This window comes from Syngnathus floridae, chromosome 4 (genome assembly GCF_059516105.1).
Source record: "Syngnathus floridae isolate MCC-2025c chromosome 4, RoL_Sflo_1.0, whole genome shotgun sequence".
Taxonomy (NCBI): Eukaryota; Metazoa; Chordata; class Actinopteri; order Syngnathiformes; family Syngnathidae; genus Syngnathus; species Syngnathus floridae.
The window spans coordinates 13,479,199-13,500,579 of NC_142416.1; the positions used below are offsets into that span (position 1 = coordinate 13,479,199).

A 21,381-nucleotide genomic window follows, 5' to 3' on the forward strand; every position below is an offset into this window, starting at 1 on the left:
AAAATCTCATCTCTGATATACTGGGAAAATTGTAAGGGCGACAATTGTAAATGTTAATTTCATTCATTTTGGTTGCAAATCGTTACTGAACGATATAACCTAAATCTTGCACTATGGCCACACAAAGGAGCAAATGGCCGTGATGAGTGTGTGCATATTGTGTCTCCCAAATCATTCATTCCAATAAGTGTTTTTGCAATTGTGATATAGTTGCCAGACAAGCCAAACTTCTTTTCTAAAAAACAAATTTAATATACCAAAAATTATCTTCTTTTGTTTTGTTTGTTTCATCAAACGAACAATTAAACGCTCTGTGTTCTCAAGAATAGTTTGTTGCCATTGTGTGTGTTTTTTTTGTACCTTACAAATTAATTAATTCATCAGAGAGAGCACTTTTCAAAGATTTTGCAGAAGGCCCTGATGCACCAGTGAATATCATACTGTTGTGCACAATAAGACGATAAGGTCATCTCATTAGTTGTTGTAGAGTATAAAGAAATGAGAAAATAAACAGGAAATTGATTCTTTTTTTTTATATGCACCTCACGTTGCTTGATCGCTATCATGATTTTATGAAAGGTACAGCTAGGATGGAGGCCTCGCGCTCATGTAGTTGGTTTAGTATGTATACACCATGAATTGGTCGCCAGCCAATTGCGGGCACCAGTATCTTAGACGTTTGCTTTTATGTGCATACATATACGGTAGTTTACTATCATATCCCAGTTCACTGGGTGGAGGATTAACTGCGTCTGTGACGTCTAGTACGTAGACGAAGCCTGCAGCAGAACCGAGAGATTTAGAGGGAAATTGAGAGGAATTGGAGTGAATGAAAGCAAACACTGACTCTAGCTGCCGGCTGTCACAGACAAGCTGTTGTAGACTATCACAGCCTGAAGGATGCTTTTGCCATGTTCTGAACATAAATCATACCCATATAATGTGTGAAATAATATTGTATGTGTAGTTGAAGCAATGTATTGCGTAAAACCTGCATGCTAGTATAGGTGAACTTATCCACATACCAAAATGTCAGTGCATTCATTTTCTATAATTTTTTTTTTCACCTCATTAGTGTTGCTGGTGAGCTGCAGTTAGTCAGCTGACTGACCAAAGCCTCGGACTGTTCGCCAGCCAATCACAAGACATTTATAGACGTTCATACTGACATTCATAATTGACATTTTAGGGTCTCAAATTAACCTTGCGTGCATGTTTTTGGAATGTGGGAGGAAGTGGGTGTGTCCTGCAAATCCCACGCAAGCATGAGGAAAAGCAAATTCCAGTTAGGAAGGCTGGAGATTTCAAGCCTGTTCTTAAATTCAATCCACTTGGAATACAAATGAATGAATGAACGAATGAATGAATGAATGAATGAATGAATGAATGAATGAATGAATACTGTGTATTCCAGATGATTTTAGAATCATTGAATTGGCAATGCCTCAGTTCCTGTTTCATTTACAGTAAAAAACAGAGGGAACCATTTTCTTACTACTTATTGATCCCGTGGCCTAATGAGCAATGTCTTTTGTGAAGAACACTCACATTTGTGTGTTTTCAATTTGTCATAAAACGCTGTAAGGTTGTTTTCTTAGAAACAGTAAACTGAACACATGAGGCAGTTCCATTCGAAAATACAAATCAAAGCAGCAAACTCCCCAGAGTACAATTTGCATTGGTAATCCATTTAAATAAGAACATGTTGGGCCTCAATTCTATTGCTTGTTAGCAACAACCCTTTGAAGAAAGCTTCTGCTTGTCTGGCCTTGGTTTTTCATTCATGTGTTTGAGAGAGCAAACATTTTACCTTTTGGCCATTTTCTCTTTTTTATCTCTCTATCTAGGATTATTTCCAAAATAATTAGAGTGTTTCTGACCATATTTTATTTTATCAAGTGGGTGGACCCAGAAGATTTTGGAGCTCAAAATGTATTGCAATATAACATGTGCAAAATGACTTCAAAAAGCCATTTTGTTTTGCATTTTTGCACATCTCTTATGTAACACTAGTAACATTAGTCACAAAGTTTGGGATCAGTATTCCAAACTCCTGTGCTTGAGGACTCCCTTATTTATTATTATTATTATCATTATTATTATTATTGTTGATGTTGGTGTTGTTGATATTATTATTATTGTGATTTTAGTTATTAAGAAAACCTTTGGATGTCTCGATCAGCTCTTAAATTCAGCTCTTGAGTTATTTTTATTGTCATTGATATATTGGTCCAAACAAATTAACTTCTAGGTACACCGTATTGGGCATAATCCCCCCATGACTGTATCTTTTTATGTTCTAAATATTTGTCATGGTTTGTTTATTGTAGTAGCAACTAGAGCAACTCTTTAACTATCAGAGACAACTTGTGTATTCATAAACATCATTTGGCTTGTAAAGTTCATTGTGAAGCGCAATTTTAGTGTGAATGTTTTTTGCCTCAAGCACAGAAATGTCATAAGTTAGCATGAAGTGTTGAATTCAACAAATATTTCCTTTCCTTACAATTACATTATGTTGAGCTGACAGTAACTAACCAGCACTAACTCAATATGAGGCAACCATTGCTTTCTTGACTTCTTAGCTCCCTCTTATGGACAAAAGTAGAGGTTACATGCCCTTCTCATGCAGTACATTCATTATTTCACCTTAAATAATAAGAATTCCTTAAAATGTAAATACTACATGTCAAATCGTGTTGGTTGCATATTTATAAAAAATGAAAAATGTCCAAAGAAATCAAGAGAAGCAAATGGTTCCCTTGTTCTTTTAATTTCATTTTTAATGTGAGTTAATGGCTATGAAAACAACTGACTTGACACCAAGAAAAATGACACCTGGACTGGAGTGATTTTTCTTGTCTATGCCAATGTAGTGATTGTAGTCCAGTAAGATTGTGAGACTAGAGAGCTCACACGAAAGCCAATCAGCCTTTAGGAAGACCCCCTTTCAGGCTTACAGTCTATTGATGGGTGCAATCACTGCATGAATGTGCCAGTTCATCACATCAAAAGCTGAAACTGCTCAGTTGGGCGGCCATCAAACAATCAGTTCATGCTGGACGTGTGCCATTCATGACCTAGAAGAGAGACTGAATGGCTCGCAGCCTCCATTCCAGTTCAAGTTTGCCTGCCTTTACTGAGCCAAGGCATACATAGAAAGCACTTGACACAAAAATTGAATAGAAAAAAAAAGATCAATTAACTTACAAATGTACTTATTGGGATATCTGGGCCTGTGTGGTTGAAGACAACACTAATATTCTGTTGGATGACAGGTTAATCATACTTTCTGCCCTCTGAAGAGTATTTAATTGTTTTGCGTGTCACTCTGTCATTGGCATAGATTGATAAACAAAGTCAAGAACGTTAGAGTTGTGCCTTGAGTACCTCGACTTCTTGAGTTTTTTTAGATACTGTACATAGCTCACTTAATGATAAGCTGCAGTTTGGCAGTTATTAAACAAGTTGATTAATGCCAGTTGTATCATTTTGTTGGCAGTCATGACTGACAAAAAGATGGGTGATGTCTTGTTCAAATCCTTTTCTTCAGATCTTTGTCTGAACAGCTGTTATTTAATACATGTATCTTTTAAAAGACGAGCAACAAAACAGAACACAAATTGTTTTGCAAATCCCTTTATTTCACTGAGTATAGAGTCACAATTAACGTCATATTGTAACAATTAATGTTCACGTTAGCTATCGATCAAAGAACAGAACATCCATAAATGTATATTTAAACTCTCCTTTATACAAATCTTAGTCTATATACATCAATGACTTCATATTTACACACGTTTGTCATAATCACAATGATCTATATACAAAGATGCTTGAGACGGATGCTCTTGTGTTCATTTAGATCTTGTATCCTGTTAGACAAATACTGAATAAACAAGTTTACATGTACTGCAGAAAATGCTGGATACTTTTAATAATAAGAGTTGACACTATACAACAGTAAATATGAGCAGCTACCATTATCGCAGTGAACTAAAGTAAAAATGATTGCACAAGACAAAATGTTTCGCAATAATATGTTTACTCACTTAAAGCTGCATGAAATGTTTGTATTCAAGAGTTTTTAACTGCTCCAAATGTCTTCCTTGGCACAGGTCTTTTAGGAATATTCGGAACAGGACTATTTTGTCATCAGAAGGGTATCAGTTACAAAAATATCATATCTACAATTTGAATTGAATTGATGCATATTTTCCTTTTTGTATGTCTTACATATGGCAAGATTCCCTTGTTTGTTTCGAATAGCTTTTTTGAAGCAGTATTTTACTGCAACATTTGTTACTGTGATTTGTTGTAATTTCAGTCAACATACTTTTATTTCCATACTTTTAAATGTATTTAATTCTCTGATTTAAATGCTGTACTTTGGATTTTATGTGAGGTACATTGAGTCACCTTAGTGTATGAAATGATCATCTGTGACCTTGATGATGACAGACACTATGGATTAAGAAATGGATAACAGGGGGGAGCAAATTCTAACCTCTCCAAAGTACAGTTCTAGACAAAACCATGGTGCCAGGCAACCGCAAGGCATCCCTCTAGACACCATCTGGTATTCTGTCATGAATTCCCATACACAGCTCTCGTATTGAATGTCATGACATTCTATGACTGTACAGAGCACAGTATTACAATTTGGCCGCTGTTGCAATAACCTTTGGTGGTTCTTTGCTTCAGCAAGGCGACGAGGACATCTGTTCATATTCAGGACACTTGAGGAGGGCAGGGTAGTTGGAGGAGTTCATCTGCAGGGAAGCCTCGGAGGAGATGGACGAGGGGCTGCGGCCGCGTCCGGCCCATGCGTCCGGATGGAGGAACTGGCCCGAGTAGTCTGAGCAGTTGCTGAGGCGAGGCCGGTAGAAGCCCTGGTGGGGTCGGTACATGTCCTCCGCCGTGTAGCGCTTCATGAACAGGTACACTGACATCACGCCGGCTGTCTACAATGGCAAATCGTTGTATTGGAAAAAGGAGCATAATACATTCAAGTGAGAAGATAATCATTTTGGCATATTAGCTGTCAACAGTAGGCTTTCACACAGGCTGGCCTTCCTGACGCAAACCATTTCACGAACATCTGGGAATCCGTACCATATGTGTGAAAGGCTGCAGCATGCGGCTCTACCATGCTTAAATGATTTCAATCCAGATTATTATTTTGCCTTTGTGTTATTGTATAGTTTCGCCGCTAGGGTGCACTGTGATTGCATTAATCATTTTGAAGCTTTGCTGCAAGGGGAGATGCTGGCATTACCTCAGTGAGGAGGAAGGAGATCGCGGCAAAAGCAAACGACCATCCATACTTGTAGCTGAAGTAGGCCTCATTGCTTTTGGTCCTATTCAACATTTCATCATTGATATTTGAGATGTACAACACCAGACCAACAACCAGAGACAGACCTGTAAGCACAGAAAGAACACATTAGTGTGCCACTGCCACCCATTTTGAATCTACAGGAGAAAGCATCATTCATCAAAAACAGCAGCAAACTCAATATGAAAAAGACAGCACGATGCTACTGTGCTTAAAATGCCACAAGTGATCCATCCATTTCTGTAGCACTTAATTGTCTGGATTAGGCCTATGGGGAGCTGAAGCCTCTACCAATTGATATGCAGCAAAAGGCAGACAACATTCACAGGGACAGTGGAATGACTCCATCGAGTCCTTTGCTGAATTTAAAGGGAATGAAGAAGTCGCATCCATTGGCCGTGAAAAGAGACGACTGTGTTCACTCCCACAATGGCGCAAACACACCTTCCTGTCTACTAACTCCATCAATTCGAACAGTTAACTGCACCTTGTACTAGACTTAAAATTAGGGCCCATGATGTCTCTCAGTGAACAGAATCCCAAATACGTACCTGATAAAATGAAGAAGATTCCTGAAACAAAGGCTAGGATGGTGCGATGTGGTCGAATGTGACCAATGTTGCTTAGGACAAAACCGATGAACATGAAGAAGAGGCTGACTAGTGGGAAAGGTGTGGCAGAACGGATCATCTCTGTAATGAAAGAGATATGAAGAATTTTGCTTACAACATTACTTACAAAGAAAGAGCAGCAACCTGTGGCTATCCATTAGGAGTGTTCCTTAGCATCCCATAGTTTAAGGTTACACATCAAGATGGCGTCTGACCTTCCTACTGAGAGGCACACAAACTCTTAAAAGCAAAAGGCTCTTTATTCTTTGAAGCCTCCTACTGTGTTAAGTTAAATGTGCAATATTGAGCACAATCTGAAAGGGGTCATAGTTGAGAACTTTACTTTTCAAGTGCTTGTATACCAATAGTTGGGTCTCAGTCAAGAGCGTATGCCAACTCATTTTAAACAGTCAAGCAAATATGTTGTTTTATTTACGTGAAGACTCGATCTCGTGTTGTATGTGGATTTACTTACTCAACACACTAACAGTGGACTCCGAAGTCAACTGGACTTTAGTGGGCATCACATATTCAATGGTAAAACAGCGACCTTTCTCCTCCCCTAGAAAGAACAATCGGCAGGCAATCAGCTTTAATTGAACAAATTTCTGTCACGTATGACATAAGAAAGTATATAAAGCATATGCCCCCAACAGAGCTAAAATGTCAATAATGTTTTTAAATGTGGAATATATATATGTGGGGGCAGAACCATTTCCATGTCGACTTTATTGTGGACTGAGATTTTTTTTTTTTTTTTTTTTTTGCCAATGCTTTTACATTTACTACCGTTGTTGTGGACATAGGCTCAGTGATCATCTTGTCTCTACGTCTCCCAAAAAGTATCAATGAAGTAACACATTGAACATGACTCCAAAATTATGTTTTTGAGTAAACAACCTCCCAAAAGTGCAACGAAAGCAACAAAGTGACATCAATGTAAGCCAAAAGATCCATGCAACATCATTCAAGGTCCCCATTGAAACTGTGCCATGTGATAATGGCCGGTGATTATTTGTAGGTCAAACAATGTGGCAGTTAAGTGGGCAATAAGGCCACTCAACTGGCCTTAAAACACTGTGTCCCATTAAATAGCCCATCCCTGTTAAATGAAATGGGCTGCCTCTGTGTCAGGAAAACATCTGTTACCTCATCACATCGTCATGACCTGCCTACATACAGCCTGGGCGGTCATATGAGGACTAGTGCAGCCGAAAGAAGAAGAGCTCAAATATTTCTGCTCCAAAGAAAGTTGCGCAAGATGGACAGCATAACAAAGTAAACATTGGAAGCCACTTTACTTGTGTGTGAGGCAAAACTTCTTTAAAAAATGCTGAGTGAGTGGAAAGTATTTTCAACACTCACAAAGACATAACTGCTGTCTCTTTTTTCCACCTTAGGTGTGAAAGTAACAGCGCACACTGTCGCTCTTTGCAGCAGCTTTCAACAGCATCAATTGAAGGCGTCATGTGACCACAGTTAATACAGTTGGCTGCAGAGCATCGCAAGATTGTGTCGACAGCTAAGCTGAGCAGAAGACACTTCTTAAACCTGATAAAATCATTTTTTGGACACACAATGAAAAAGTTTCAGCAACACCTCAAGATTGGTAGTTACAGCTCTTGTGTGTTTTTCACACTTGCTCCATTTCTCTGAGTACCTACTAGATGTGGAGAGAAAGAGCTTTAAATAGAATGAAATCAGATTATTTCTTTAAATGCATGCTGCTATTCACTTACAGTGCTTCTCAAATAGTGGGGCGCGCCCCCCGCAGCACTGCAAACTTTTGTGCTGGTACACCATATGAAGTAAATGACGGGATTTTTTTTACCTCATCTAATATGTATCAAGCATACGAGCTGGTGTTTTAGGGTTAAAACTTGTCTGGTGTTTTATTCCTTGTTTTTTTATTCGCCAATTAAAACATAAAAATCGGACAATTGGTTAACTGCTTTATATGACAATATGTGTAGGTACACACCATGGACACTTCAGTAGGTACACTACACGAGGTAAAACAAAAAAAAAAAAGAATAAATAAATAAAGGGTTAATTGCACAATAAAAGCACATCCTTGCATATTCCCACACCTGGGATCGAACCAAGTTCTTAATGAGCAAGAGCCCATGTCATTATCCAGTCACCTATCTCGACCTGGAAGCCCATGGTCGTCTTCACTGTTTTGTACTAGTGATGTGCATTCCAGTTCTTAGGTGAACTGAATCTTTAGAATCGGTTCACTCAAATTATTTGTTCAAAAGAATCGTTCACCAAATCGTTCACTACACTTTCTTATTTATTTATCTTATTTCTGACACGTAACCGGTCCGCGGTGCAAAAAAAGGTTGGGGACCACTGATCTATTTGCTTGTGAGCTGATCAATAAAACCATATATATTTCATGTAAAGTCAGCGAGGGTTCCATAGTGTAGTAGTTAGTACTTTGGACTCTCACCCTAGCAACCTGGGTTCAAATCCCAGTGAGACCTACAATATTTTATCATAGAAAATTTGCAACCATGCTTGCTTGTGAGCTGCTTCATAAAACTATATATATTCCATGCAATGTAGGCGAGGGTTCCATAGTGTAGTGGTTAGTGCTCTGGACTGTCACCCCAGCAACCCGGGTTCAAATCCCATTGGGACCTAAAATATTTTATCATAGTAGATTTGCAACATAGTTGCTCGTGTGCTGCCCCATATAACCATACACCGCCCTCCCAGCTAGGGCTGGAGTTAAGGGTTTGAGCTAGGTTTAGAGCTAGTGTTAGGGTTAGAGCGAGGGTTAGTGCTAGAGCTAGACTTAGAGCTAGACTTAGAGCTAGGGTCAGGGTTAGGGATAGAGCGAGGGTTAGGGTTAGAGCGAGGGTTAGTGTTAGGGTTGGGGTTAGAGCTAGGGTTAGGGTTTGAGCTAGCGTCAGGGTTAGAGCTAGGGTCAGGGTTAGAGCTAGGGTTAGGCTTAGAGCTAGGATTAGGGTTAGGGTTAGGGTTAGAGCTAGGGTTAGGGTTAGAGCTAGGCTTAGGGCTAGGATTAGGGTTAGGGTTAGAGCTAGGGTTAGTGTCAGGGTTAGAGCTAGGGTTAGGCTTAGAGCTAGGATTAGGGTTAGAGCGAGGGTTAGGGTTAGTGCAAGGTTAGGGTTAGGGGTAGGGTTCGTGTTAGAGCTAGGGTTAGGGTTAGGGTTTGAGCTAGGGTCAGGGTTAGTGCTAGGGTTAGGCTTAGAGCTAGGATTAGGGTTAGGGTTAGGGTTTGAGCTAGCGCTAGGGTTAGGCTTAGAGCTAGGCTTAGGGTTAGAGTGAGGGTTAGGGTTAGAGTTAGTGCTAGGTTAGGGTTAGAGCTAGGATTAGGGTTAGTGCAAGGTTAGGGTTAGAGCTAAGGTTAGGGTTAGGGTTAGAGGTAGGGTTCGTGTTAGAGCTAGGGTTAGGGTTAGGGTTTGAGCTAGGGTCAGGGTTAGTGCTAGGGTTAGGCTTAGAGCTAGGATTAGGGTTAGGGTTTGAGCTAGCGCTAGGGTTAGGCTTAGAGCTAGGTTTAGGGTTAGAGTGAGGGTTAGGGTTAGAGTTAGTGCTAGGTTAGGGTTAGAGCTAGGGTTAGGGTTAGTGCAAGGTTAGGGTTAGAGCTAAGGTTAGGGTTAGGGTTAGAGGTAGGGTTCGTGTTAGAGCTAGGGTTAGGGTTAAGGTTTGCGCTAGGGTCAGGGTTAGTGCTAGGGTTAGACTTAGAGCTAGGATTAGGGTTAGGGTTAGGGTTTGAGCTAGGGCTAGGGTTAGGCTTAGAGCTAGGCTTAGGGTTAGGGTTAGAGTGAGGGTTAGGGTTAGAGTTAGTGCTAGGTTAGGGTTAGGGTTAGGGTTAGGGTTTGAGCTAGCGCTAGGGTTAGGCTTAGACCTAGGCTTAGGGTTAGGGTTAGAGTGAGGGTTAGGGTTAGTTAGTGCTAGGTTAGGGTTAGAGCTAGGGTTAGGGTTAGTGCAAGGTTAGGGTTAGAGCTAAGGTTAGGGTTAGGGTTAGAGGTAGGGTTCGTGTTAGAGCTAGGGTTAGGGTTAGGGTTTGGGCTAGGGTCAGGGTTAGTGCTAGGGTTAGGCTTAGAGCTAGGATTAGGGTTAGGGTTAGGGTTTGAGCTAGGGCTAGGGTTAGGCTTAGAGCTAGGCTTAGGGTTAGGGTTAGAGTGAGGGTTAGGGTTAGAGTTAGTGCTAGGTTAGGGTTAGAGCTAGGGTTAGGGTTTGAGCTAGCGCTAGGGTTAGGCTTAGACCTAGGCTTAGGGTTAGGGTTAGAGTGAGGGTTAGGGTTAGTTAGTGCTAGGTTAGGGTTAGAGCTAGGGTTAGGGTTAGTGCAAGGTTAGGGTTAGAGCTAAGGTTAGGGTTAGGGTTAGAGGTAGGGTTCGTGTTAGAGCTAGGGTTAGGGTTAGGGTTTGCGCTAGGGTCAGGGTTAGTGCTAGGGTTAGGTTTAGAGCTAGGATTAGGGTTAGGGTTAGGGTTTGAGCTAGGGCTAGGGTTAGGCTTAGAGCTAGGCTTAGGGTTAGGGTTAGGGTTAGGGTTAGAGTGAGGGTTAGGGTTAGAGTTAGTGCTAGGTTAGGGTTAGGGTTAGGGTTAGGGTTTGGGCTAGCGCTAGGGTTAGGCTTAGAGCTAGGCTTAGGGTTAGGGTAAGAGTGAGGGTTAGGGTTAGGGTTAGAGTTAGTGCTAGGTTAGGGTTAGGGTTAGGGTTAGGGTTTGAGCTAGCGCTAGGGTTAGCCTAACCCTAGCCCTAGCTCAAACCCTAACCCTAATCCTAGCTCTAAGCCTAACCCTAGCACTAACCCTGACCCTAGCGCAAACCCTAACCCTAACCCTAGCTCTAACACGAACCCTACCTCTAACCCTAACCCTAACCTTAGCTCTAACCCTAACCTTGCACTAACCCTAACCCTAGCCCTAACCCTAACCTAGCACTAACTAACCCTAACCCTCACTCTAACCCTAACCCTAAGCCTAGGTCTAAGCCTAACCCTAGCGCTAGCTCAAACCCTAACCCTAACCCTAACCCTAACCTAGCACTAACTCTAACCCTAACCCTAACCCTCACTCTAACCCTAACCCTAAGCCTAGCTCTAAGCCTAACCCTAGCCCTAGCTCAAACCCTAACCCTAACCCTAATCCTAGCTCTAAGCCTAACCCTAGCACTAACCCTGACCCTAGCGCAAACCCTAACCCTAACCCTAGCTCTAACACGAACCCTACCTCTAACCCTAACCCTAACCTTAGCTCTAACCCTAACCTTGCACTAACCCTAACCCTAGCTCTAACCCTAACCTAGCACTAACTAACCCTAACCCTCACTCTAACCCTAACCCTAAGCCTAGGTCTAAGCCTAACCCTAGCGCTAGCTCAAACCCTAACCCTAACCCTAACCCTAACCTAGCACTAACTCTAACCCTAACCCTCACTCTAACCCTAACCCTAAGCCTAGCTCTAAGCCTAACCCTAGCCCTAGCTCAAACCCTAACCCTAACCCTAATCCTAGCTCTAAGCCTAACCCTAGCACTAACCCTGACCCTAGCGCAAACCTTAACCCTAACCCTAGCTCTAACACGAACCCTACCTCTAACCCTAACCCTAACCTTAGCTCTAACCCTAACCTTGCACTAACCCTAACCCTAGCTCTAACCCTAACCTAGCACTAACTCTAACCCTAACCCTCACTCTAACCCTAAACCTAGCTCTAAGCCTAACCCTAGCGCTAGCTCAAACCCTAACCCTAATCCTAGCTCTAAGCCTAACCCTAGCACTAACCCTGACCCTAGCTCAAACCCTAACCCTAACCCTAGCTCTAACACGAACCCTACCTCTAACCCTAACCCTAACCTTAGCTCTAACCCTAACCTTGCACTAACCCTAATCCTAGCTCTAACCCTAACCTAGCACTAACTCTAACCCTAACCCTCACTCTAACCCTAAGCCTAGCTCTAAGCCTAACCCTAGCGCTAGCTCAAACCCTAACCCTAACCCTAATCCTAGCTCTAAGCCTAACCCTAGCACTAACCCTGACCCTAGCTAAAACCCTAACCCTAACCCTAGCTCTAACACGAACCCTACCCCTAACCCTAACCTTGCACTAACCCTAACCCTCGCTCTAACCCTAATCCTAGCTCTAAGCCTAACCCTAGCGCTAACCCTGACACTAACCCTAGCTCTAACCCTAACCCTAATCCTAGCCCTAAGCCTAGCTCTAACCCTAACCCTAGCTCTAACCCTAACCCTAACCCTAATCCTAGCTCTAAGCCTAACCCTAGCTCTAACCCTGACCCTAGCTCTAACCCTGACGCTAGCTCAAACCCTAACCCTAGCTCTAACCCCAACCCTAACACTAACCCTCGCTCTAACCCTAACCCTCGCTCTATCCCTAACCCTAACACTAGCTCTAAACCTAGCTCAAACCCTTAACTCCAGCCCTAGCTGGGAGGGCGGTGTATGGTTATATGGGGCAGCACACGAGCAACTATGTTGCAAATCTTCTATGATAAAATATTTTAGGTCCCAATGGGATTTGAACCCGGGTTGCTGGGGTGACAGTCCAGAGCCCTAACCACTACACTATGGAACCCTCGCCTACATTGCATGGAATATATATAGTTTTATGAAGCAGCTCACAAGCAAGCATGGTTGCAAATTTTCTATGATAAAATATTGTAGGTCTCACTGGGATTTGAACCCAGGTCGCTAGGGAGAGAGTCCAAAGTACTAACTACTACACTATGGAACCCTCACTGACTTTACATGAAATATATATGGTTTTATGGAGCAGTTCACAAGCAAATAGATCAGTGGTCCCCAACCTTTTTTGCACCGCGGACCGGTTACGTGTCAGAAATAAGATAAATAAATAAGAAAGTGTAGTGAACGATTTGGTGAACGATTCTTTTGAACAAATAATTTGAGTGAACCGATTCTAAAGATTCAGTTCACTTAAGAACTGGAATGCACATCACTAGTACAAAACAGTGAAGATGACCATGGGCTTCCAGGTTGAGATAGCTGACTGGATAATGACATGGGCTCTTGCTCATTAAGAACTTGGTTCGAGCCCAGGTGTGAGAATATACAGGGATGTGCTTTTATTGTGCAATTAACCCTTTAATTATTTATTCTTTTTTTTGTTTTACCTCGTGTAGTGTACCTACTGAAGTGTCCATGAGGTGTACCTACACATATTGTCATATAAAGCAGTTAACCAAATGTCAGATTTTTATGTTTTAATTGGCGAATAAAAAAACAAGGAATAAAACACCAGACAAGTTTTAACATAAATGTTTATTTGAAAATAATAATAATATTAAAAGTAAATTTCAAACTAGCAATCTAATGTGTAGATAAATTGGATATCAATATTTAGGCGTATATATGCATACACGTTATTTAACAACTACTATAAGTGTTATAAAATCAAGATTACCCAAAGAGAAACATCATCTCCCCGTTGTTGCATAACGGCGCATCCCTTCATGCAAGAAAGTTAGCCGTTAGCTTGGAGAGAACGCGCATAATAGAAGTGGTGATTCAGTGTGGTTCTTTCTTTCCTTGGCAAATCGTAAATCTACATTCTGGCTTACATAGTTCACGCCAGGAGACGCAACACGTTCACTGACTGATCCGTTGATGCACGGGAAGGAAGGCAGTTCACCCTTTGACACGTTCGCGAATGGGAAAGTCGGGATACGTTCCCTCACTGAATCGTTCTCGCGATGAACTGGAAATGTAAATCACTCACTCACTGACTCGTTCACTCACAGACCCGTTCAGTTGGTGAACCGGAAATGCAATTCACGACTCGTTCGTGAACGGGAAGTTACGTCATTTTCTTCTTCATTTTGCTTTACGGCGAGGTGGCACCAGGTTCAATGTGCATTACCGACATCTACTGGTTGAAGTCATATGAACTGAAAAAAGAACCAATCATTTTAGGAAGTGATTCGTTCACTCTCGTTCACTAAAAAGAAAATCGTTCTTTTGAACGAATTGTTCACTCACGAGCCACCATTACTCTACAGTGTCGAGCGCACGGAACATACACACGCACACACAGCACAGAGCAGGCGATAAAAAGTGCGGTGGGACACCATGGAAAAATATTTAACAGGGTTGAAAAGAACGGCGGAGAGTGACGGAGATAAGAGAATTGAGAGTCACACGTTTACGTCAGCATAAACGTAAAAAACAAAATAATGTGACTGTGCAAGTTCTGATATTGAAAGGGTGGGCTGCGCCGCTATGAGAGTGAGCTCACTTTAATCATGGCCTTGGCTGCTTGTAATCACTTTAAATATGGCGCATCAGTCACGCACCCACGGTCTAGAATAGATATTGTGACACACAGACTACAAGCCTGTGATAAAATTCTACTGGTAACTTAGTAGGTAGTGTAATTGCACCTGTGTTGAACATACCTGCCAGGAAACAAACCCTCCACAGGCCAGAGTGCAGGGACATGCGTATCTCGGTGCTCTGGTTGAGTGGAAGGATGACGCCTTCCTCCAGGTAAAGCCAGTAGTCGGTGCTTACGGCGATGCCCAACAGGCCCAGGCCGCAAACAGCGAACACGCTGCTCAGCAACGTCAGCGCCTTCCTGCCACATAGGCTCATACCACAGGCTCAAGAGCAAAGGGGCGCCGCCAGCAGAAAGAGAAGCTGGGAGAAGAGAGGGGGAAAAAAATATTTCATACAAGAGGAGGTAAATCAAGAGTAAGAAAAGTGGCCGTGTGATCATAAGATGATAACATCTTGAAAACAAGAATGACAATTCCGCTTCCTTTGAATACAACAATGAAAATCAGCATTGCAGATGGTGTACATAACGTGTCAGCGAACAAACTTCAAAACAATGGGTTTTTCATATGATAGCCGGTCCCACATTTGGCAGGAGTTTGAACGCTGGGGAGCTTGGCACAGGATTTCATGTTGAAAGGAATTGATTTTACATAATGAGCTCTCAGCGTGCTGCAGTATTAAGCACTCGCTGTGAGACTGGAGCGATGCAAAGTAATTATGTGGAAGGATTTTTAACTCATTAATTCTACTCGGCCTTTTCCTTTTTTCCCTACTGTGAATCTAAAGCCCCAGCTGAAAAGAAAAGACGGAGAGCAACTGTTCCACATGGGAACTTGTTACACCTCAGTACTGCTCTAAAACAAATCTGGATTTCTTCCAACATGTATTGGGTAACTAACAATGTTGAAATGCAAACTCCCACAGTAAAAGCGGAGTTAAACACAGTCTGAGCTATTTTTAGTTGTGTCCTTTACCTGTAAGCCACAGGTCAGCAGGTTGTGGAGAAAATCTGATTGGAGGATGAGTGGAAGCATTTCAACCCCCCACCTCCCTCCCTCCAGAGACATGCATTAATGATGAAATAAGTACCATCATTCAGCCTTCTCTCATAGCATGGTGCAATCAGTTTCCATTCAACTCATGTATGCAGAGAAGTATGTTATTGAGGAACCTACCATGTTTTATTTATAGTTAATTGTCCTCATTAGGATTCGGGTAATGTGAGGCTTTGTGCAAGAGGGATCAAGGGGTACACTTTGGACTTGTTGCCAGTCAATCACATGGCACACATGGAGCAAACTAACATGAAACTAACATATCTGTTTTGGGGATATGGGGGGAAGCTGTAGATGGAGAAGAACACACAAAGTCCCTGGAGAGACGTTCCAAGAGATACTCATAATTAAGGATACCTACATTTTGCATACTAATATGGTGCAGAATATTCTGATTCAACTATTTCCACCTCAGGCAAATTTCAAATTGATTATTTATATGTATAAAAAAAAACATCTGGCACATAGCTGCCCAGTCCACCCACATTCTCTAAGTAGTATTCTGATTATGCTTCCACCCACATCACACACAACACTGCGACTCCACTCTAAATATAGTTTCACAGATGTTGCTTACTAATAAACACCCACGTACATATAGTGTGTTTTTATTCTACAAGCACTTGATTTTCTGCTAAGTAGCTATTTGGTTAGAGCGTCATGGCCTGAAATAGATGCGGCAGACAGACAGCTAGAGTAAAGGGCAAGCTATCATGTGGATTGAGGCATTCCAATTAAATGCTCTTTCATTAAATGGCAGAAAGTATAATTAACCTGTGCATTCACTTGTTTCCATTCATTTACTTGGGGGGCAGACAGAAGTTATTTCTTGTGGATCCATCATCCATGTCTTGTGTCGTGACAAAGTAATTTTGCTGCCGATCTAAGCATTTTCGTCAATCCATCTTCACAATTGGATGCCCATGGCGCCTCTCTTTTTGCGCTCCCCTGGAACTAAGGATATTAATAGATTAATCATTATTTCAATAGCTACTCATTTGTGGCTTTTAGTTTGGTGGTGTGTTCCAATAAAGTTGGGATGCTGTGTAAAAGTTAAATAACAGAGTACAATTAGGGCTGTCATAATGGAATACTTTTAAAACCACTTTTATATAGATTATTCTGTGAATTCTATTGATTATTCTATTGCTTTATCAAATAATCGGATGCACTTTTGGTTGGTGTATTAATTTTTTTCCCCAACCATTGTTATCTTGTATTTTTGGGTGATTACAAACCAACTAAACAACAGTTAAGCAGTATCGAGAAGGATTGATAATGTCTTTTCTTTATCAAGCACAAAAGCTAAATGTGTCTGCTGGTCAGGACTAGAGAAAAAAGAAAATTGGTACTTTTGAAATACTTAATAAAATACGAAGCTATTAATTTGATCATCGATCTGTTTTTGATTAGATTAATTTTGACACTTATATTCAAATGAATACATTACAAAGACACAATATGTAAGAGTCAAATTGATAAACTTAATTGTTTTTTGTGACTTCACTGACTTTAAATTTGGAGCCTGCAACACGTTCCAAAAAAGCTGGGCCAGGGGGATGTATTTCACTGCGTTGTGCCACCTTTTCTTTAAGCATTTGTGATTTTGCAAAGCTCTGTAGAAGAAATTCCTTTCCATTCTTGCTTAATGTACAATTTAGTTGCTGGAATCTGACCTGGGCCCAAACCATCACTTGGCTACGAGAACACATGTTGGCCCTTCTGATTGAGATTTTTGGCCAACTACAGTCAGAATCTAAACACGGATGTGCTTTTGCGGTGAATGTTGACCCAGTTAGAAGATCTGTAGGAGCCTTTTTACAAATGTAGTCCCAGGGTGACCTCTGCGTGGACAGGCAACAAACACAAAGCAAGCTCAGCACAGAGGAGCATGAGGAGCCACATGGGAATACACAACAGAAGAAAAGAGAGTTAGTAAGTGAACAAGGTCTGCGCACAGCTGGATGTGGCCCCTGTGATCCTTCCTCTGTTTGACTTCAAAATGCATGCTGAGGAGCAGCACACTTTGTCTTACAGTGTTGCCAAAAATACACTCACCCTCCAAATTCCCTTGTGCATGCATACATTAAGTGAGGCTTACGTGTTACTGTGTATCTACTAAGCCTGAACAATTGAAAAGTGATCTAATTACCCCCCCTAAATATTGTGATTTGCAGTTAATTTGCAATTATTTTTTTCAGGGTCCTCTTCCCATTGTTTTTTACAAGCTTTAATTAATTAATCTGTTTTTTATTACACACAAAATCTGGGTCTTATCACAATATATGCGATTGAACTTTACATTCAAGATGGTTTGACTTCAATTAGAGTTGTTAACTTAAACACTTTGACATGTAGTCGTTTAAGTTTTCACAACAATTTTACAAAAAAGTAAATGTGATAATTATTTTTCCATTACTTTCTACGACAATACATTATTAGTAAATGCCAAACCCCAACCTGCAGGGTTTACTTAACTTTAATAATAAGTTCATATGTGCCTGCAGTTAAAAAAAAAAAAAAGAGAGAGAGAGAAGCGTGGGGAGTCTCTGTCCCAAAATGCATGGATGCAGTTAGTAGCTTGGGCGATCATTGCTAACAGCCTTGTGAATATTTTTTCTTGAACAATGAACTATAATTCTCCATTGAATGCAATAGAAATGCTCACAAGCTAACGTCAAAAGAATAAACCAACAACTAGAAAACAAAAATCTTGGTTTTATCCTCATTGGAGTCGCAGTCGGAAATACCGCACTGTGATGTCAACACTACACAGAGCAAATGCATCAATGCCTGTCTCATTGCAACAAGTCGCCTGTCATTCACCATCACAGCAGTTGCAACTGCCACAAAAAGCCCTGACAGTTCCCCGAAAGTGTTTATGTTGCATTTGCAAACAGACATTACGATGGCCTCCCACACATGACTGTATTTCTGCTGTAGCACTTTTTGTCTGGCCAGCATGTTGACAAATGGCTGGCAGCCAAGCAAACCCGTGGGCTGTGCACTGCTACAGAATAACAAAAACACCAAGACTTATATACAATATGTCTCGGTGCACACAATTATGTAATATTGGATGATATATCAGTTGGTTCACAGGTACTAAAATGAGCAAAGTGCTTTTTGCTTACTGAAAAGCAGCTCGTATGTGCTCTTGGGTTGCTGTCCGTGGTGCTGAAATATCAATCTACGTATTTGAAGCCATTCTTCAGTAGTTTTAGCCACTTTTTTTTTTACCTGGAAGATTTATTATCCAATCAAAATGTATAATGCTTGATTTCTATTTTTATCATCCTGACATGAATCAACACAGTGCGTCAGTCCTGCACAATTCAACGACATCCAGTCGAAGAGCTGTATCACGATGCATGGATTTGAATTATACTTATTGTATACCACTACCTTCAACAAATAACTCAAACTTTACTAGTACAGCTGTAACATAACTACTATTGCTAAATTAATATATATATCTGAGGATATCAATCAAAACGGAACACAGCGTATATTGGTAAAAACAGTTATTTTTGATACACCACTTGTCTCAGATGAAAACTGCGTAAACAGTAAGACAACAACAGATGTTAAGATTATAAAACGGGTCGACGATTTAACCTCATATTATTCCCCAAATGTTGCAAAAGGCACATTTGCATCCACTCACTCTCTCGTGGCTAAATTACGTCGATGGCAATAAACGTGAAGCTTCAGGCTGAATAATAACAGCTGCCACTATCATTGCATTTAGCGAGCAAAATAAACTCTTGGTTTAGAACTCCGAGTTTGAAAACTGTGTTACTTGTTAAAACATATGAATGCTTCTAGGTGCGAGCAGGAAGACCTCGAACAACAACAATGTTATTGTAACGCACGTGACATAGGACATAAGTAAAACAAAGCCACGGAAAGATGAGATCAATCCAAAATTGGTTACCTTCACGAAGGAAAGTCGTTGAGGAAAAGGCTGCTTTGTTGCTGTGGTGTGTTTTGTTTGTTGTGTCCTTGTTGGTCTTGCGCGTAGTCTCCACTTTGGAGTCAAGCACAGCTGTGAACACCTCAGGCTCGTGCACGCCTACTTGCTCCACAAAAGGGAATGCGCGTCGCACGTGCCAGCCGACTCTTCGCGCACGTCAAGCGCGCATGAAAATTATATGATGTTGAGGAGCTGATGGATGATGCGTGTGTTCATCAATCGATCAATCAGTCAGACGCTCATTTATTTACATCTTTGTGTATTCATCCCTGCAAGAAGCGCCCCCCCCCCCCAACAACAACAAAAACATATGTCACATCACTCAGTATTTTTTGTATTTGATATATAAAAGGAAATATAGTAACAAAACAATCAAGTTGCAAACATCACTTTCCATGATTACAAGCTAAAAAAAAATATTTGTGGACTTGTATTTGGTGAGAGGGAAATTTTGCGGCAAGTCAAAACTGTCTGTGAACATACTAGAAACTTTTTGCAACCTTTTCAGAAGCCATTATTCACTCCATACACAATTATTTGTAAGAACGCAACACAGTAACTGAAACACACAGGACAGAAGCAAAACATGAAAAAAAAAAAATCAACAAAAACCCAGAACATGACAGCAACAATTACTAGCATTTGCCGCACAGTCAGATATAACTTTTAGGGTAAGTGAAGACTAAATAGTTTGTAGGTCTTAATGTAAGCGTGATTGATTGTCTATAAGTGCCCTGCAATCAGACAGGATCTTGTCCCAATTAAACTGAGATGGGCTCCAGCTCACCCACAACCCTGGTGGGGATAAGTGGAATAGAAAATGGAGAGATAAGGGGAAAAAAGCAAATAAAAATGGATGGTATATTGGTCTTTCTGAACTAGGTCATTAGCTGGTCTTTGGTTTAAGTAATGGGACAAACTGGCATCACTACTTTTCTCATATGAGGGATACACATCCACATGATACGTAAGTACATAATTCCGAAGATAATGTGATTAGCCTGAGTTAATGCAGCCTACTTAATGTCCATGTTAGTAAAGGGTGATTAAATAATGCAATATGGATCTAATGTGTATCAAGCCACGCTAATTATTCACAAACAAGATTACATTGCAGCATGTTGTCACGTGGAATCAAACATACCCTGTGCATATGTCACTCTGATTTAGAGCAAGGCGTCTCAGAACATATGGGCCGTCTTTGAAGAGCATCTGGACATTTGCAATATGACTAACACATTGTGTTCTTCGGTGATACGATGAAAGATGGATGCTTGAAGAGCACGTCATCGCTCATATGAACCCTCATTGCACTCGCAGCAATGGCACCACTCACATACTTGCCATTTTGTAGCACTCCCTTTTATTTCATCTTTGATTTTACCCTCTCTTCTGAAAGCCAAATATCAAAGTCGGTCACACCATCTGGATTACCACAGGCAGAAATTAACATGAAATATGAACTCTTCCAGCATGACCAACGATGTAATCATCTGTAAAGGAAAATAGGTAAAATATTCGACCTATCGAAAAATGACAATCATTTGTCTTATCATTGTGGTTGTAGTTCACAGTGGTTACAGAATTGTCCATCTTAACAGTGAGCTCTGTTTTTAATATCAATGGAAATCAAAATAATCTGGTGGAATGTTATCTCATTGTATTAGAAAATATGAGTAACTGCACAGGCAAGGTTTTGATGGAAACATCTTCAGTGCTTGGTTTCAGGAAAGAATGTCATTCAGTCTTTGGACAGACACATTCAAATGTGGATATACGTACACGTGGGTGCAGCGGCAGGATGAATTAAAGGTCTCAGATATTATTCTTAAAAACTCATTAACATTTTCAGTCCTAGTGGTGTGAGACTAAGATACTAAAACACTGATGTGTTGCAGTGAAACATTAAATGCGCCATTGCACTTGTTCTACCTTCCAACAAGTGTGAGCAAAATGCATTAAATTAGCCATATAATTGCTGGTGCATGTCCACAATGTTCATACCATAAACACAGATGTCAGTTTATTAGCTATTAGAAGTGCGGCTAATTTGACTCAGGGGACTGGAGGGCTTTCAGGGCTCAGACCGAAACGTGTGCTTCTGGAGGCCTGCCT

The 21,381-nt window shown here is 41.0% G+C and overlaps 1 protein-coding gene and 1 long non-coding RNA gene across 4 annotated transcripts in view; one reads left to right on the plus strand and one right to left on the minus strand.

The window, feature by feature from the left end:
* LOC148399259 (uncharacterized) overlaps window positions 1-21,381 on the plus strand; it is a 46,164-nt gene that overhangs the window by 15,153 nt on the left and 9,630 nt on the right. The window contains exon 4 of one of the 3 annotated variants that reach the window (XR_015858255.1): window positions 7,350-7,932. The exons of 1 other annotated variant lie outside the window; for it this stretch is intronic. This is a non-coding gene — a long non-coding RNA (uncharacterized LOC148399259). Of the gene's footprint in view, window positions 1-1,075; window positions 5,428-7,349; window positions 7,933-21,381 lie in introns of those variants that run through there. One more of the 3 variants, XR_015858254.1, reaches the window with a different exon arrangement.
* On the minus strand, window positions 3,624-19,393 carry LOC148399261 (voltage-dependent calcium channel gamma-5 subunit). The gene is made up of 6 exons (XM_088374808.1): window positions 19,228-19,393; window positions 14,355-14,595; window positions 6,425-6,511; window positions 5,890-6,030; window positions 5,279-5,424; window positions 3,624-4,964 (listed from the first exon to the last, which is right to left on the minus strand). The coding sequence occupies exons 2-6, from the start codon at window positions 14,548-14,550 to the stop codon at window positions 4,701-4,703; spliced, it is 834 nt and encodes a 277-aa protein (XP_088230934.1). The 5' UTR covers window positions 14,551-14,595; window positions 19,228-19,393; the 3' UTR covers window positions 3,624-4,700.

Coding starts and splice junctions, on each gene's coding strand:
- LOC148399261 (XM_088374808.1), bottom strand. CDS start 14,550: ATGAGCCTATGTGGCAGGAAGGCGCTGACGTTGCTGAGCAGCGTGTTC. Junction 5,425..5,889: donor AATCTTCTTCATTTTATCAG/GTACGTATTTGG, acceptor CTGTGCTTACAG/GTCTGTCTCTGGTTGTTGGT. Junction 4,965..5,278: donor TCTCCTTCCTCCTCACTGAG/GTAATGCCAGCA, acceptor TTGCCATTGTAG/ACAGCCGGCGTGATGTCAGT.